We start from the raw sequence: 17,037 nt of genomic DNA on the forward strand, positions 1-17,037 counted from the left end.
GGACTGTAAAGCGAATTCTTGGTTTCTTTCCCTGCCATATAAAACGGGAAATCCATTTGTCCCATTCCTTAAATTGGCTGTCGCTCAATTCAATAGGTAAAGTTCTGAACAAATATAATAGTCTAGGAACTATATTCATTTTCACTGCAATAATTCTTGAATTTAAATTTGGAAAAGGGACAAGATTCCATCTATGTAAATCTGATTTAATTGCTAGTGATAATGGATCATAGTTTGCCCGTAGCAAAGTGGAAGTGTCTTTTGTCAGAACTATTCCCAAGTATTTTAAAGAAGTCGCTTCCCAGTCTAGATTATATTTTTCTTTAAGTGTTGTTGAGACATTATAATTCAAAATCATCACCTGAGTTTTGGATATATTTAGTTTGTAACCAGAAAGCCTACCAAATTGAGTCAATAATGACATTAACTCCTCAAATGATTCCTCAGGCCCCTCCAAAAAGACAAGGACATCATCCGCAAACATTGAGACTTTTTCCTCCATTCCGGCAACTTTAATTCCCTTAATTTCTTTAGTCTGTCTGATCAGTTGGCCAAGGGGCTCGATGTAAAGAGCAAAGAGAAGGGGTGAAATCGGACATCCCTGTCTCGTTCCACGCTCAAGGAGGAAGGAGCCAGAGAGACTTCCATTGATTTTTACATAGGCCCTTGGCCTATCGTATAGGGATTTTATTATTGAGATAAAGTTGTCCTTAAATCCAAATTTTGTTAATACTTTATAGAGGAATAACCACCTGACCGAGTCGAAGGCTTTCTCGGCATCTAATCCAACGAGTACAGCCTTGATATTTTCCTTATTTATTTGTTCTATCACATGCAATGACCGTCTTATGTTATCCAGGGTCTGTCGTTGTTGGATAAATCCACACTGGTCCAGCTGTATTAAATCTGGAAGGAATTTTTCAAGTCTTCGAGCCATAATTGCAGTAAACAATTTATAGTCTAAGTTTAGAACACTGATGGGACGATAGCTACCACAATTTTGCTTATCTTTACCCTCCTTTGGTATGACAGAAATAACAGCATCTTTCCAGGATGGAGGAATTTCACCATGTTGTATGATTGAGTTAAAGGTTTTTAAAATAATAGGAGACAATTCTTCTTTAAATGTTTTATACCATTCTGTGGTGTAACCATCTACACCTGGAGATTTCCCCATCTTTAACTTGGAAATAGCTAAGTTCAATTCAGCGGTTGTTATTGGTTGCACTAACTTTTCATTTTGTGGAATTGTTAACGATGGTAGATTTAACATGTTTAGAAATTCCTCCATTTGTGTTTCATTAGACATTTGAGGTTGGGAGTACAAATCCTTATAAAAAATTTCAAAAGCTTCCTGGATCTCTTCAATTTTGTTTACAACTGTCTTGGAAATAGGATGTTTGATTTTATTAATCGTGTTTTCCGCTCTCTGTTTGCGTAATTTGTATGCTAACAGTTTAGTCGAATTGCTCCCAATCTCATAGTATTTCTGTTTCAGAAAGATAATTTTCTTTTGCGTTTCCAGTGTATAAATATTGTCTATTTCTCCCTTAATCTTTTTAATTTTTTCTTTTACTGTGGAATGACTTTTAGAACTGTCTTTTCTTTGCAGCTGTTTCAACTCACTTTGGAGATCAGTCAGTTTTTGCTTCTTTTGTTTGTTTAAGTAGGAAGTCATTGAAATAATCCTTCCTCTTAACACAGCTTTCAAAGCATCCCACAGTATTATTTGGGATACATCACCTGTGTCATTCAATTTCAGATACGTCTTAATTTCCTCCTTTAATTTTTGTTTTATTTTAGGGTCATTTAGTATATTTGAGTTGAATTTCCACAACCCTTTTCTAACCTTTTTTTCTAAAAGAACAGACAGTGAGATGGGGCTGTGGTCAGAAAGGTCAATAGTCTTAATACTGCATTCTCTTACTCTAAAGGAATCACTACCAAACATAAAAAAATAATCTATTCTTGAATAAACATTATGTGGGCAAGAATAATGTGTATAGTCTCTACTTTTTGGGTGCAATTCTCTCCAAACATCGGAAATTCCCAATTCTTTAATCAATGAATTTACTTTTTTCAATAATGCATTTTCATGGTTAAATGAACTCGAAGCATCCAATTTAGGCTTTAACCTGATATTAAAATCTCCTCCACAGATTACCACTCCCTGAGAATTCACCATAAGATCAAATATATCCCTGTAGAAAGCCCAATCACTTCCAGGTGGTATATATACATTTATAAGAGTGACGTCAAGTCCCTCTATTTTTCCAGTAATTTTAATAAATCTCCCTTCTTCATCTTGAACTTCTGATATATGCTCGTAATTCAGGGAATTAGCAATTAGAATAGCAACCCCTCTCCGGCGTCCTGCTTTATAGGAGGAGGAGAACACGTATTTAAAGCCCTGCCTCTTTAGTTTTTCATGCTCAGATTGACTCAAATGGGTTTCTTGAAGATAGGCTATATGTGCTTTTTCTCGTTTCAATTTAGACAGGATCTTACTCCTCTTAATAGGATTTGAAACTCCATTTACATTGAAAGAAACAATTTCAACTGGTTCTCCATGCATTTACACCCTCTAGATCATTGAATCTCAATTTTCTGTAAGCACTCCCTAAATAAAACAAGAACACAAAACAACTTTTGTAAACACTATAAACATTGAACACTGAACAGATTCGAACATTTTCTTCCAACCCTAAGGTCCATTTACTGACCCGATGCTGGTTAGAGGGATAGCCTCTGCACCTCCAGTGTGCTTGAGGGCCCTCCAGTATGACGTCAGTCATTTAGTCAATACAGTTAGTTGTCTCTTCCTCCGACCAAATTATTAAGTAATCATTTATCATACCAGCCTCACTCATTTCTTATTCTGATTATAAGCATATGCATAAAAGAGAAAAATAGTCAACCTGTATCCTCCGTTGTCGCGCGTCTAAAAGCCTGCAGTTTTTGCTTGAAGCTCTGTGTCTTCGGGGCTGTCGTGGAGCGCTTGTTCCGCACCAGCTGCCATGCTCCACGCTGAATCCTCTCCCGCAATGTTGTTGGTTGTTCAATCACTTTTACTGACAGTCCTCGGCTCGCCATGTCAGCTGTCGCCTCTTCCGCTGTGTTGTACATCTTCTGCCCTTCTGCGTAGTGGACTCTCAGCCGGGCCGGGTAGAGGGTCTGGAATCGTATCTGGTTTTCTTTCAGCACTCGTCGTGCCTCGGCGTAGGCTTTCCGTTTAAGCAAAATTTCAGGAGCATAGTCATGATCGATGCTTATTTTATGGCCATCTAACTCAAAGCCTTTCTTCTGCCAAGCCAAACGGATCACTTCTTCTTTGGTTCTAAAGCTCTGAAATTTAGCTACGATAGACCGAGGACGGGCTCCGGGAGGGGGTGGGGGGGCAAGCGCCTGGTGAGCTCTCTCTATCTGCAGGTCTGCCGTAGCAGGGATGTCAAGGTTTTCCCTAAGCACTTTCTCCACGAATGCAATCATTACTCTTGGACTTGTTTCTTTTTGCTCAGGAATTCCATATATCCGGATGTTTTCCCTTCTCGACCTGCATTCTTGATCCGTTAGTTTCTCCTGTAGTTGTTCTTGTAGCTGTAGCATTTCCTCCACAACTGTTTCCATGTCTTGCAGCTTTTCCTCGTTTCCCACAATTCTTTTTTCCGCTTCGTCCAGTCTGGAGTTTGTCTTTGCAAATTCCTGTTTAATCTCTTGTCTGTATTCACGCAGTTCTCTGAGTATCATGCTATTCGACACTTCTTCCTCGTTCACCTCGACTTCTCCATGGTTAGCCGCGGCGGTGTTATCATTAGCTGCGGCCGTGTTAGCATTAGCTTCCTCCTCATGCAGTACATCGGCAACTTTTGGTGTTACCGAGCCCGCCGGTTTATTTTTCAATTTCGGAGGCATTTTCCCCTCTCTTGTAAGTCTTGAAGACTTATTTTCGTCGGTTTTGCTTGACTTTAGAGGGCAATTTCTCACTTTTGGTCAGGAGACAAGCGCTCTAAGCCGCCATTCCCCGATGACCCGGAAGTCAACCCAGAGATCTTAAATCTTGTTTTTTATATTTCTGTTGCTGCTGTTGGACTTCTGTTTAGCTCTCAGCGCCCTCAGTAGTCAGTAAACAACACCACTGTTTATCTGTCACAAAACCACATTCTTATCAGTGTTCAAAGGTCCAGTTTGGTTTTTATGGCTTTTTGTTGCAGAGACCTTGTTTAAATCAACCTTTAGCTCAAATTCTGGTCTCAGTTAATTACAACTGACTATAAAACCCAAACTGAAGTTTAATCGTAACGCTGAATCCTTGGAAACATTGATTCATGAAAACTGAATATTGAAGAGGGTTGAAGGTAGGGGTGCGAGAAAAAAATCGATTTACATGAAAAATTACAATTTTTTTTGTTTTAGAATTTTTAAATAAATTTTTTAGTGGAAAATCTTTTTTTTTTTTTTTTTTTTTAATTTTTTAAATTTTTTTAATTTAAATGTTTAGATGCCAGATGGAGGAAAAGTTACCACTTTTTTCCAGCAGAGAGCGAAATGTTTCTCTTCGGCTGTCTATGTTATATCCTTCTTAAACAGAAGAGGGAGAATGATGGACAACCTGCGAAAACGTGCAGAGATAAATCTCCACCATCACATTTTAAGTCAAAAGTGTGAACACATTTTGGATCTTTTGCTATGAAGGGAAAAGCAGAGTTGGACATGTCGAAAGCTGTTTGTAAACTCTGTAATGCACTACTGCGTACTGCGGTCACACGACTAACGTTATTGCAGACGTAGCAAGACGCCATCCTGAGGTAAAAACAGAGCTAATAATCAAACGTACGGCAGCAGCAAGCCAACAGACACTCAAACCAGCACTTTTATATGCAGTTTAAGCTTTTGAAACAAGAGTATAAATTCAAACAGCTGGTTTACATATATTTGCTGCTGAATAAATTTTAAATACTGACGCACAGTTGATTTTGAATCAACTTAATTTGGAAATCTGGCTCATGATATAGTCTGTAAACTTGGACATCATGGAACTCGTTCAAATGGTCTGCTGTTTACAAAGCAAAGTAAAAATCAACAGAACTTAGTAATTGCAATTTAAATCAAATCGGCACCCAAGTCTAATTGAGAGAAAAGCGTATCAACCCAGCCCTAGATGAAGGTGTTTAAATGAAAACATAGAGCAAAACAAAAGGAGAGAGGGGGAACCTGGTGGAAGGAAGGAGGGAAAAGGCAGGGAAGAGTATGAAAAATATCGGAACTGTAAAACATGTCAACAAACGATTGAATACAATTATCACGTTTATCTGCTGAGAAGTTTGAGGGTGAAACCAGCTGGGATGGGACTAAATCTGTGTTCCAGAGACCTTAAATCTTTACATGTTTTTTTGTTATTATCTTTTGCCGCTGTTGGACTTCTGTTTAGTTTTAAGCACTCGCTAGTCATCGAACAACACCACTGTTTACCTGTCACAACACTGATTCTTATCAGTGTTCAAAGGTCCAGCTTGGTTTTTATGGCTTTTTAAACAGTATTTTCTTGCCTTTAGCTTATTCAAATCAACCTTTGGCTCAAGATTCAGGTCCCAATCCATTACAACTGAACATCGACCCAAAACCTACATTTAATCCTAAATTAACCCTTGGAAACATGGATTCAAGGAAGAGCATTGGCTCAGCAGGAAACATGAATACTGAATGTTTTACCAAAACAAGCCACAATGCTTCCTTTTTCTTCTGAAGTCAGCTGGAAGTTGGTTCTGTTAAGAGTGATAATTGAGTTATATGTCCAATGTTGTTACATACAGTTTCTGAGACCTATTGCAACACCATAGTTTGAGCTTTTTTCCCCCCAAAACCTTGTTATAAACTAGAGATTTCCTGATTATTGGTATAATTCTTTTCAGAGGTTGCACTCTGTGCAGCTTCAACGCAGACTTTGTCCAGAAGAATGATAGCTGCTATTTGACATGTAAATAATTCTGGAAAAGAGCAAATAATATGTGGAATTTATTGCGCTTTCTTCTACAAACCATTAAACATTAAGCTGAACTGGTTGCTTTTCTGTAAACCCAATCAATCATACATAACTACAAAACTGCAAATGACAACATAGCATTAATATTAGTGTTATGACGGATAAACACGGTTATTTAACTGGGTTAATGAACATTTACCTTTTACTTTGTTGTTCAAATCTGCTGGTCATCTAGCAGGAGGTGAAACATAATGGATGTATATCTTTTTTCTTTTTTAAATGTAATGCTTAACAGGCCGGTGAGCCGTCCTCCACAGTAACTTCTTGCTCATCTATTTTGCTCAAGTAATGTTCAGTACCACAATTAGCTGTGCACAATGGGATGCATGCCATCTGCTCCTGTTCGGCACCTTTGGCATTTTAATAATCCTGATATATTGCATGGTAATAATGATACACATATGTTCATTTTGTATTTATTTATTTGTCCTATATTTTGTGAAAGGGCAATGAGAATTTTCTGCTGATTACTTTTTCAGTCAGGTGTTAAGGGGCTGAAATGAAGACATAAGTTTAGCAAAAGCGTCAGCACAGGGAACCAAACAGTGCTCTGCACCTAAAACACAAAATTACTTGTAGTCCAGAGTTATCCAACCCTGAAAAAAAAAATCCTGAGTCTTTTTTCCTTATTCAGCCCGGCAGGCTGCAGTTGTGTGTTCAGTACTTTGCAAACAGTCAGTGTGTAACTGAGAAATTCATCAGAATTTAGACATGCAGCTTTAAAACACTTGATTATTATTGTTTCGAAACTTCGTCTGTGTATTTATTTATTTATTTTTCCTCTCTCCAGGCTCTCCCCTTCTTCTTTTTGCCAACCGGCGGGATGTGCGGTTAGTGGATACAGACGGTGTGCGGGGTGAATCGGCCATCGTGGTCAGTGAACTGGAAGATGCAGCGGCTGTGGACTTCCTGTACGATGAGGGTCTGATATTTTGGACAGATGTCAGTGAGGAAGCAATCAAACAGACGCACTGGAACCAGTCCTCCAACTGTAAGAGCGCTCATAGTTTCCCTGTTTTTACTTACTTCAGTCATACCGAGACACCACCTGAGATGAGTTTCTAAAGATGCATTTTTGGTGTTTGCAGCCCTCAAAGAGGCCCTGGGAACAGGCCAGACCGTGGTGGTGTCCGGGCTGGACAGCCCCGATGGGTTAGCCTGCGACTGGTTGGGTAAAAAGCTGTACTGGACAGACTCGGAGACCAATCGGATTGAAGTAGCCAACCTGGATGGCTCCTCTCGGAAGGTTTTGTTTTGGATGGACTTGGACCAGCCCAGAGCCATCGCCCTGAACCCGGGTCAACGGTAACAGCCTGATACAGATGAGGGGGACTTTAAAGTTAGAAATTTTACGTTGTGAAATATTTCTCTGAAACTGAACCTCACTCAGTCTTTGTTCTCCAAAGTGCTCCTTTTGCACTTAGTCGTGTCCCTGACCTGCTGATAATAAACCTGATTAGCCGCAACATGTTCCTCAACACGGTCATGCGTTTGACTTCCTTTTAAAAAGGAAGATTGCAGACCAGCTCGTATTTTTCATGACACTTTAGACAACATTCTGTTTTAATATGTTTATATAACAATACGTCCACAGAGTTCAGACTCTTTTGGAAGTGGGTTGTGGATGAAGATGTTTTTTCAATTCAATTCAATTCAATTCAACTTTATTTATATAGCGTCAAATCACGGCAATGCCATCTCAAGACGCTTTACAGACAGAGGGGAAAACATAATGAAGGCCAATTCATAACAGCCTATATAAGGAAACCAACAGATTGAGTTGAGTCCAACTCAATCTCCCATCCTGAGCAAGCACACTGGCAACAGTGGGAAGGAAAAAACTCCCTTTTAACAGGAAGGAAACCTCCGGCAGAACCCGGCTCAGGACAGGCAGCCATCTGCCTCTGCTGTGTGGGGGGAAGAGGACAGAAAGACAACAGACAACAGGAACTGCTACTTCCGGCCAGGGAGACCTGCTGAGACAGGAGACATGCATGTTAATGATGCAACACTGTTATGGGAGGGGGGGGGGGGGGGTAAAAGAAAGAGATAAAGAGAAAAAGAAAGAAGCTCAGTGTATCAGGAAATGTCCCTCAGCAGTCTAAACCTATAGCAGCATAACTAAGGGATGCTAACCAACCCTAGCTATAGGACTTATCAAAAAGATAAGTCTTCAGCCTAGTCTTAAAGGTGGGGAGGGTGTCTGCTTCCCTAACACTAACTGGGAGCTTATTCCATAAGAGAGGGGCCTGATAACCAAGGGCTCTGCCTCCTGCTCGGCTCTTTGAGACTCTAGGAACCACAAGTAAGCCTGCAGTCTGCGAACGAAGTACTCTGCTTGGTATATAAGGAACAATGAGGTCTTTGATATATAGTGGTGCCTGGTTGTGGAGGGCTTTATATGTAAGGAGAAGGATTTTAAATTCTATTCTAGATTCAACAGGCAGCCAATGAAGAGAGGCTAAAACTGGAGAAATATGATCTCTCCTGCTGGTTCTGGTCAGGACTCTGGCTGCAGAATTCTGGATCAGCTGAAGGGTTTTCAGGGCATATTTAGGACAGCCCAGTAATAGAGAGTTACAGTAATCTAGTCTCGAAGTAACAAAAGCGTGAACCAGTTTTTCTGCATCACTCTGAGACAGAATGTCCCTAATTTTGGCTATATTACGTAAATGAAAGAAGGCTGTTTTAGTAACCTGCTTAATATGTGGACCAAAGGACAGGTCAGGGTCAAATATTACTCCAAGGTTTCTCACTGTAGCACTGGAAGCTAAAGTAATGCCATCCAGGTTCATTACAAAACCGGAAAATTTAGCTCTGAGTTTTTCAGATCCAACGAGAATTACTTCAGTCTTATCTGAGTTTAAGAGGAGAAAATTTCTAGACATCCAAGTCTTTATGTCTATGAGACAATTTTGTAGCCTATTGGGCTGATTTGTTTAATCTGGTTTAAAGGATAAGTATAGTTGAGTATCATCTGCATAACAATGAAAGTTTATTCCATGCTGTCTAATAATTTTGCCTAAAGGGAGCATATATAGCGTGAAGAGTATTGGTCCAAGTACAGAACCTTGAGGAACTCCATGACTTACTGTAGTTTGGGAGGAGGACTTGTCATTTACATGAACGAACTGAAGTCTATCAGATAAATATGATTTAAACCAGCTTAACGCTGTACCTGTAATTCCAATCACCTGTTCTAGTCTTTGTAACAGAATGTTATGATCGACTGTATCAAATGCAGCACTAAGATCAAGCAAGATAAGTACGGACACAAGTCCTTTGTCTGAGGCCATAAGAAGGTCATTAGTAACTTTCACCAATGCTGTCTCAGTGCTATGATGAGCTCTAAATCCTGACTGAAACTCCTCGCATAAATTATTTCTGCTCAGGTGGGCATGTAGATGAGCGGAAACTATTTTCTCCAGAATTTTGGACATAAACGGGAGGTTAGATATTGGTCTATAATTTGCTATCACCTCTGGATCCAGAGATTGCTTTTTAAGTAAAGGCTTGATTACAGCAGTTTTAAATGATTGTGGTACATATCCTGTCACTAAAGACATATTGATAAGACTTAGTAGTGATGTATTAATTAAAGGGAAAATGTCCTTAAAGAGGCTCGTTGGGAGAGGGTCTAAGATACAGGTGGATGGTTTAGATGAAGCTATTATTTTAGTTAATTCAGAGGGTTGGACAGGACAGAAACTATTTAGACACAAGTCAGATCCTGGTTCTAAGGATGCTTCGGAGACCACAACAGGCTCAACATTATAGGTAGAAGGAAGAGTATTGTGAATTTGATCTCTAATAGTGTCAATTTTATTCCTGAAAAAAATACATGAAATCATCACAGCTAAGTGAGAAAGGAATACATGGCTTTTTTAAATTGAGATTTTTTCTAAATCATTTTACCTTTATTCAAACTCTTTGTTGTGACAAACAACTTTAGGCCTTTTCATACAATAATTATATTTTATTTATTTATAACTTATAGTTTATTTATTTATTTTTTTCATTTAATATTATTTATGCATGTATTATATATAGGTGATTATATATTTGTTAAGAATTAATTTCAGATTTAATTGCTGTTTATTTTATGGCAATCTTTGTCTGTTTCTTGTATTTTTTTTCTTACTTTGTCTGGATTTACTCGTTTTTTTCTGTAATTCGAAATAAATTTATCCTTTTAGGGTTAATTATCTTAATTTTCAATATTTTTCATTTTAATTGTAATTTGACCTAATCCACCTCCATCCCCAAGTCATATGTTTAGTTTGTTTTAATTGCAATAATTTGCATTTTAATTATTTAATCTGCCTTGAAATAAAATAATTATAAACCAGGTCAAATAATCAAAACGTTTAGGAACTAACATGAGACACAAAATGTGGTGTCTGCTTGATGAATTAATAAGTTTGTGATATTCACCTGTCTGCACTGGTGTCCCTCCAGATACATGTACTGGACAGACTGGGGAGAGGAGCCGAGAATAGAGCGGGCAGGCATGGACGGCAGCAGCAGGTACAGAAATGTAAAACCTTTCCACATGTCACCATAAAGATCTGGGTCATGTAGACCCTTCTGCTCCCTCTGGACCATCATGTTCCTCTTGTCTGGTTCTCAATCCAAAATATTATCATTCGTGACTCCACAATGGTGGAATGGGCTACTAAATGCTGTCAGAGCGGGGGCCTCCACTTTTTCAGAGAACCTCCAACACCCACCAACTAAATTCATGGTAACTGTGTCTCCCTCCAGAAACGATTTGTGGGTTCTAATCTGTTCTAGCATGTTGTCTTTATTTGTGCTGCAGTTAAGCTAGCATTTTTTTTATGGATGCTCATTTATTCAGTTAAAGGTTTTGCTACTTTGTCATTGGGACGGTGTGGAGATGTAGAACGCAGTCGTCCTCCTGTAGGGTTCATCCTCAGAACACCTGGAATATTATGACATCTTCCTCTTCCACTTCTGCATCTTTTGCTGCTTTTTCTGTTACTGGGGAGTAGTGGCCTAGGGGTTAGAAAGCTGGTCTGTGGACTTGAAGACCCATATAAATTCCCTGGGTGACACCCCTCCCCAAAAGGTTCCTGAACTTGTTTCAAGTGTAGCTAGTGATGGGGTGAAGAGCAGTGGACTACCTTCGGTATATGGAATGTGTGCTAACAATAAAGGTTTCTTCTTCTTCTACTCCTTCTTCCTGCTTCTAATTCTTCTTCCTCTTCTCAAGCTCCTTAATCACTGTTGTCTTCATAATCTTTCTTCTCTTCTTCTTTTGTTCTTCTTGTCTTCTTCTTAAGCTTCTTTACCTTCTCCATTTTTGTCATTTTCGTCTTTCTTGTCCTTTTCAGTCTCTCTCTTCTGCTCTTTCTTAAGCTTCTTCATCTTCTTTATTGACACTCTCCTCATTGTCTTTCTGTCTTCGACTCCTTTTTACAGTCCAGTTTTTACAGTAATAATGATCCAAACAGAACCATGGATCAGATCTCATGTTTGCATGTAGTTACAGTCTTTGAGCTAAACATAATCAGGTGCAAAGAGACCAAGTGGTGATGGGGATGGGGCAGATGAAGAATCTGAGGCCACATACATGATGGCTTGATGGCTGTTAACTGTCCCTTGCTTTGTTCTTTCATCTCCTACAACCAGAATACAGTAAAAGTTGCTCCAGAAGTCTCTTCTCTCATGAAACATGAATTCTTTTCCTTGAAAATTCAGTTTAAATGTGAAGCAGATTGAAGTGGTTAAAAAAATTGTCCACAATAAAAGTGTTTTCAGTCAGTTTGACAAAAATGTGTGTTTTACTCTGCTGGCTTGTGTCTGTTAACAGGAAGGTGATTGTGGATCAGGACATTTACTGGCCAAACGGTCTCACCATCGATCTGGTGGAACAGAAGCTGTACTGGGCCGATGCCAAACTTAGCTTCATTCACAGAGCGAACCTGGATGGATCGGCACGGTAAGACTGCGGTTCTGAAAGCTAACACGAGTGTGATGTGATGGTGAGATACTTATTGCAAAGAAAACAGCTGATTGCCTGCCAGGCTGTGTTTGGTGCAACGGTTGTGGCTTAGACCGGTTCTGTGCTGAGCAGTTTTAACCTTGCTTTTCAGTCAGAAGAACTGAGGCAGTGAAGTTCTGTATCACTACACTTGATAAAAAAGTTTAAACATGGAGACAGAACAGGTTTACAGTGATACAGTTGTCATGGTAACCAAAAGGAAGGCATTGACCTTGTTTTGTAGCCTAATCTCTGGCAGAAAATTGCTGAATGGACTAGGAAACACAGCCTGCTGCAATAACAACAATATCTTGACCTTAACCAGAGTTTTTGATAAACCAGCCCTCAGCAACTTTGTTATGTCACAGGCCTCCATGTTGAGTCTGTAACAGCTCACTGAAAGCAGGTCCATCAGAGGCGTGAGATGTTTAAGGTGCTTCTTCAACTCTGACGACCCTGATAGTTCATGAGATCAGCCACAGTAAACTAAAGTGAAAGAAACTTTTCTCACATAACTGTGATTAGAAATGAGTGTTTTGGTCTTTGATGATTTTTTTTTTGTGACACCACCTAAGATTTCACAGCTAGCAGCTAAATAACTGTTGCTAGTTGTTTTATGTAACAGTTACTTTATGGGCAAAGTTGTGATGATCATTTTGGTTAGAAGTAACCATGTCAGGATCCAATGTTGAAACCACAGATACCAGCAAATCCTTCTGAATTCAACTTCTTTCCAAGCTGAAGAGAGGAGAAATGAAGAGTGAATGAAAGAAAAACAGAGAGTATTCCAACACAAACAGGGCTTTGGAAAGGAGGCCTGGTCGCAACACAGGTTTTATTTCTGGCCTTCACTTAATCTGTCAGCATCCTTCCTCCAGATCATCACAGTTCCTACATCTTTATCCATCCTATAAATCCATCCATACATTTTGTATACCCACGTTATCCACTTCAGCGCTCACGGGTTTGGGTCTATCTCAGCTGCAGTCAGGTGAGAGGTGGGTTACATCCTGGACATCCATCACAGAGATAATTAAACACTCACACCCACTCTTTGGGCCAGAACCACCAGTTGACCTAATATCTTGTTTTTGTACTGTCGAAGAAAGCTGGAGAGAATCCATAAATGGAGAACCTAAAGAGAGCCCAAACAGTAGAACCCCAAGAGAACCTACACATGAACAAAGTAAGAAGTGGAAATTCCACACAGAAACAACCAGCTAACAGTCTTCCTGCGGTAAATGTGTTTGTTACAGCACAATGCAGCACATAGAAGCAGTTTCATCCAGTCAGAGAAAAGAATCATTGTCTGAATCTAATGTTTTGATGAAAAATGAAGTTATTTTTAGGTGAAGAATTTGAAGATTTCAAGACTGTCCAAACTGGAACATATCTTACAAAGACTTGAGGCCTTCACTGCTCAGTTGGCAGTTAGTTTATGATGAGTTCAGAAATCATCAGATAACCCTGAGAGTTCTGTACAGTGTGTGGTCCTGTCTTCTCTGAGTTTGGTACATCATTATCGACATCTGTCTGGCCAAAGCACTATGAGTGTCCTCAGTAAGAACATTCAAATTCTTTTTAAAATGTAGTGGGTTTTGAGTCATCATTTACCACTTTTCTTCTGGTTTCTGTTAGTTCTGCATGTGGCATAAAACAGGAATAAATAAATAAATTATATTAATAAAAAAGTTCTGATTTAACATCTTACCAACATGTTATTTCCTTGCATCTGGTTCAGTAAACTGTCAATTCAGCTGCTGTCTTGGAAACTACAACTGCTTATACTGTTAGTAAGTAACTGTTTGAGACTACAGTTACTATTAGTGGGTAAGGTTGCTGTTAGCATGTGAAGTTATCATTGCTGGCTAAAGTAACTGTTAGCATGTAACATTATTGTTAGCATGTAATTGTGCCATTAGCATATGAAGTTACTGTTAGTGGATGAAGTTTCTATTGCTGGCTAAAGTAACTGTTAGCATGTAACGTTACTGTTAGCATGTAATGGTACCATTAGCATGTGAAGTTACTGTTAGTGGATGAAGTTACCATTGCTGGCTAAAGTAATTGTTAGAATGCAACGTTATTGTTAGCATGTGAATTTACTGTTAGCGGATGAAGTTATCATTGCTGGCTAAAGTAATTGTTACTATGTAATGGTGTCATTAGCATTTGAAGTTACTGTTAGTGGATGAAGTTACCATTGCTGGCGAAAGTAATTGTTAGCATGTGAAGTTACTCTTATATAGATATAGCTGCTTATAGTAGGTACATTTATTGGTGCTAAGTTAAACAACTGTTTGTTGGTAAAGTTACTCTTAGATTGTAAAGTTGGTGTTTGCGTCTAACGTTATGCTTTGGCAATAAAGTTTGCGACAGTGGACATCTCCAGATGTTGGAATGAGACTGATGCGTTTGATTAAATCCAAACCAGATTTTATTTAAAGTTTCTGAAAGTGTTGGAATTTGCTGACTGAACTCAGGTTCTCCAACCACTTTTTTCTGCAGCAAGTCTCTGCCGAACTTTGTCAGTTTGTTTATGAGCAGCATCAGCAGTTATGTAACCACGGATTTCAAGCAGTGTTCGTGTATTTGGTTTTGTTGTCACTTAGGATATTTCTACTTTTTCATCCTATCTGACTTTGTACTGAAAGAGTATTGCTTCACTGTTGAGCATTAGTAGAAAATAGTTTGACAATACTACATGTTGCCATTTTTAAGGTGAAATGGATCAGAACGCTCGTCATAGTTTGGAACATTAAGTTCTAGTTCTTGGATTATTGCACCTTTATGTAACTGTCTTTGTAGATTTGTGTTATAGCAGCAGTCAAACTCTCAGAAACTTATCCAAAATTATTCAGAATCTGCACGTATACACACACACACACACTCAGACACACAAAAGCTGGAATCGACTTTAAAATCTGGAAATGGTTACAGTGTGTTTTCTTTCTTTTTCCACCTTAAATTCTGCTGACTGAACAGTCTGCTTTTACAGTACACACACACACATACACACTGAATGATGATTGATGAAACCAGTTTCGGTTGTGTTGATATTATAAATATAAGCCTCCTTTGATCCTGTGTGTGTGACTCTTTATGGAAAAGGGCTGCTCTCACACACCACTCCATGTTGTCCATGTTTTGTGTTTTTGACTGCTAGGACAGAGTTCATCCTTTCAAAGACAGCTCAGAGATCTGCCATCTTTTCTAAAAACCCCCCTCTTGACTTCCTTCTTTGTAATTTTGTCCTGCAGTGAAGCGGTGGTGGAGGGAACCCTTACCCATCCCTTTGCTCTGACGCTGTCTGAGGACACGTTGTACTGGACCGACTGGCAGACCCGCTCCATCCATGCCTGCAACAAACACAGTGGAGATAAAACCAGACAGATCCTCAGTGGGATCTACTCTCCAATGGACATCCAGGTCCTGGAGCCTTATAGACAGCCTCACAGTAAGTGAAGAGTAAACTAATATTGTCTTTAATCTTTATTGACATAAGTAGTTCTGTATCCTTGAGCATGTAGCAACATCACTGGTTTAAAAATATGTCATCTCTAAGATAAGAAATGTTTTCTATACTGATTTAAACTTGTGGCTTCAGATACCAGACACACACTGACCAGATATGCTTGTTTATGGTGGTGTTCAGGGAAAATAAGAAGTCACCTTTGAATGCTGAACCTTTGAATGCTTCATGTTCTTAGCGTGATCATTGTGTTATCAAACTTACTATTATGTTGTCAGGCTGATGTTAATGTGCTCAGTAGGGATCAATAAGCTGCATTTCTTTTACCCACTGAATTGTGGAAAACTTAAGCATGGCAGTAAAAAAACTGGCAATGGAAACACCTATATTTAGAAAAACTTCTCACATATTGCTAAAAGTTTTTTATGCTGTTGTGAAGTGCATTTTCAGGTGGGTCAATATAGCAGTAGATCGCAACAGTGTAAAGGAAACACCTTTTTTTTTGCATGGACTGTATGTAAGGGGTCATATGACCAGTTTATAAGAGGTAAAAGATTGCACAGAATGAATGGACAGAGGAGGAAAGGATGGTGGTTATAGTTGTGTCTTTATTAGCAAACAACAGCAAAATGCTGATTTTTACAAAGAATAGGAAAGGGAAATGAGGGAGAAGGCTTTCAAAATGCAGAAACAACTGCCTGGCTACCTGGTCGCAACGTGATTTTACGTAAACTGTGGCTTATGTGCTAAGCACCACAAGTGTTTTTTCACAGAAAACATCTGGGAATCACAATTGCAGTTGTCTAAATTTTGGAAATATCACTTTTATTTTGCCCAAAAATTCTAATGAATATACAGCTTCAGACTTTTTAGGGCTAATTTTCTTTTGATACATTTTCTACTGATACAGGCTGTCAAATTTCTTAATCTGATATTTAGAGTCAATAATGGTTTTGCTCCTGATGATGATGAACCACTGCTTTTATTGGAAAAAAACAAAACAAAAAATATTCACTGACCTTTAAACAAAATGTGAGAAACAGAAAAGATGTAGAAAGGTGAAGTAGAACTAGTAATGTTGCATACCGCATCATTTAACAGCTTAACCTTCATTGAATGTTATCAAACATACATTAAAACAATGTGATGCAGAGTGATCAGATGTTTTCAGCTACGTCTAGTATGATCACACTGCTGCACAAAGTTATGTTCTTTCTGGACCAAAATAACAATTACACCATCAGAGGTCTGTGTTTCACCGAAAGGCATGATTTAAGCTTGTTACATACTCCGCGAGACGCAAGAGCTGAGTTCTTGTTCTCGAGGCTGCAAGAACAAGAAAAAACGTCTTCTTTGGCAGGTCCATACATCCTCCATGAGAAGCACGTCTGCAGCGGGGAGGGATCACTGCGGGGGGGGGGGGGGGGGGGGGGGGGATGTCTGCTTTTATGTGCGAACCCGGTTGTTATATCCGCTGAGGAGGTTGTTTTCCCTGGCGTCTTTTTGTTTTCGATAACTTAA

At 39.1% G+C, this 17,037-nt stretch overlaps 1 protein-coding gene across 2 annotated transcripts in view; it reads left to right on the top strand.

Annotated features, from left to right (window-relative positions):
* Nucleotides 1–17,037, top strand: part of lrp5 (low density lipoprotein receptor-related protein 5) — a 59,563-nt gene that overhangs the window by 8,703 nt on the left and 33,823 nt on the right. For both annotated transcript variants that reach the window (XM_079259462.1, XM_079259463.1), the window contains exons 2-6: nucleotides 6,831–7,031; nucleotides 7,129–7,345; nucleotides 10,499–10,567; nucleotides 11,874–12,002; nucleotides 15,305–15,501. In XM_079259462.1, coding sequence (XP_079115588.1) covers nucleotides 6,831–7,031; nucleotides 7,129–7,345; nucleotides 10,499–10,567; nucleotides 11,874–12,002; nucleotides 15,305–15,501 — 813 coding nt within the window. The remainder of the gene's footprint in view (nucleotides 1–6,830; nucleotides 7,032–7,128; nucleotides 7,346–10,498; nucleotides 10,568–11,873; nucleotides 12,003–15,304; nucleotides 15,502–17,037) is intronic.

Source organism: Telmatherina bonti, assembly GCF_933228915.1.
Source record: "Telmatherina bonti genome assembly, chromosome: 2".
In the NCBI taxonomy this organism is placed as follows: domain Eukaryota; kingdom Metazoa; phylum Chordata; class Actinopteri; order Atheriniformes; family Telmatherinidae; genus Telmatherina; species Telmatherina bonti.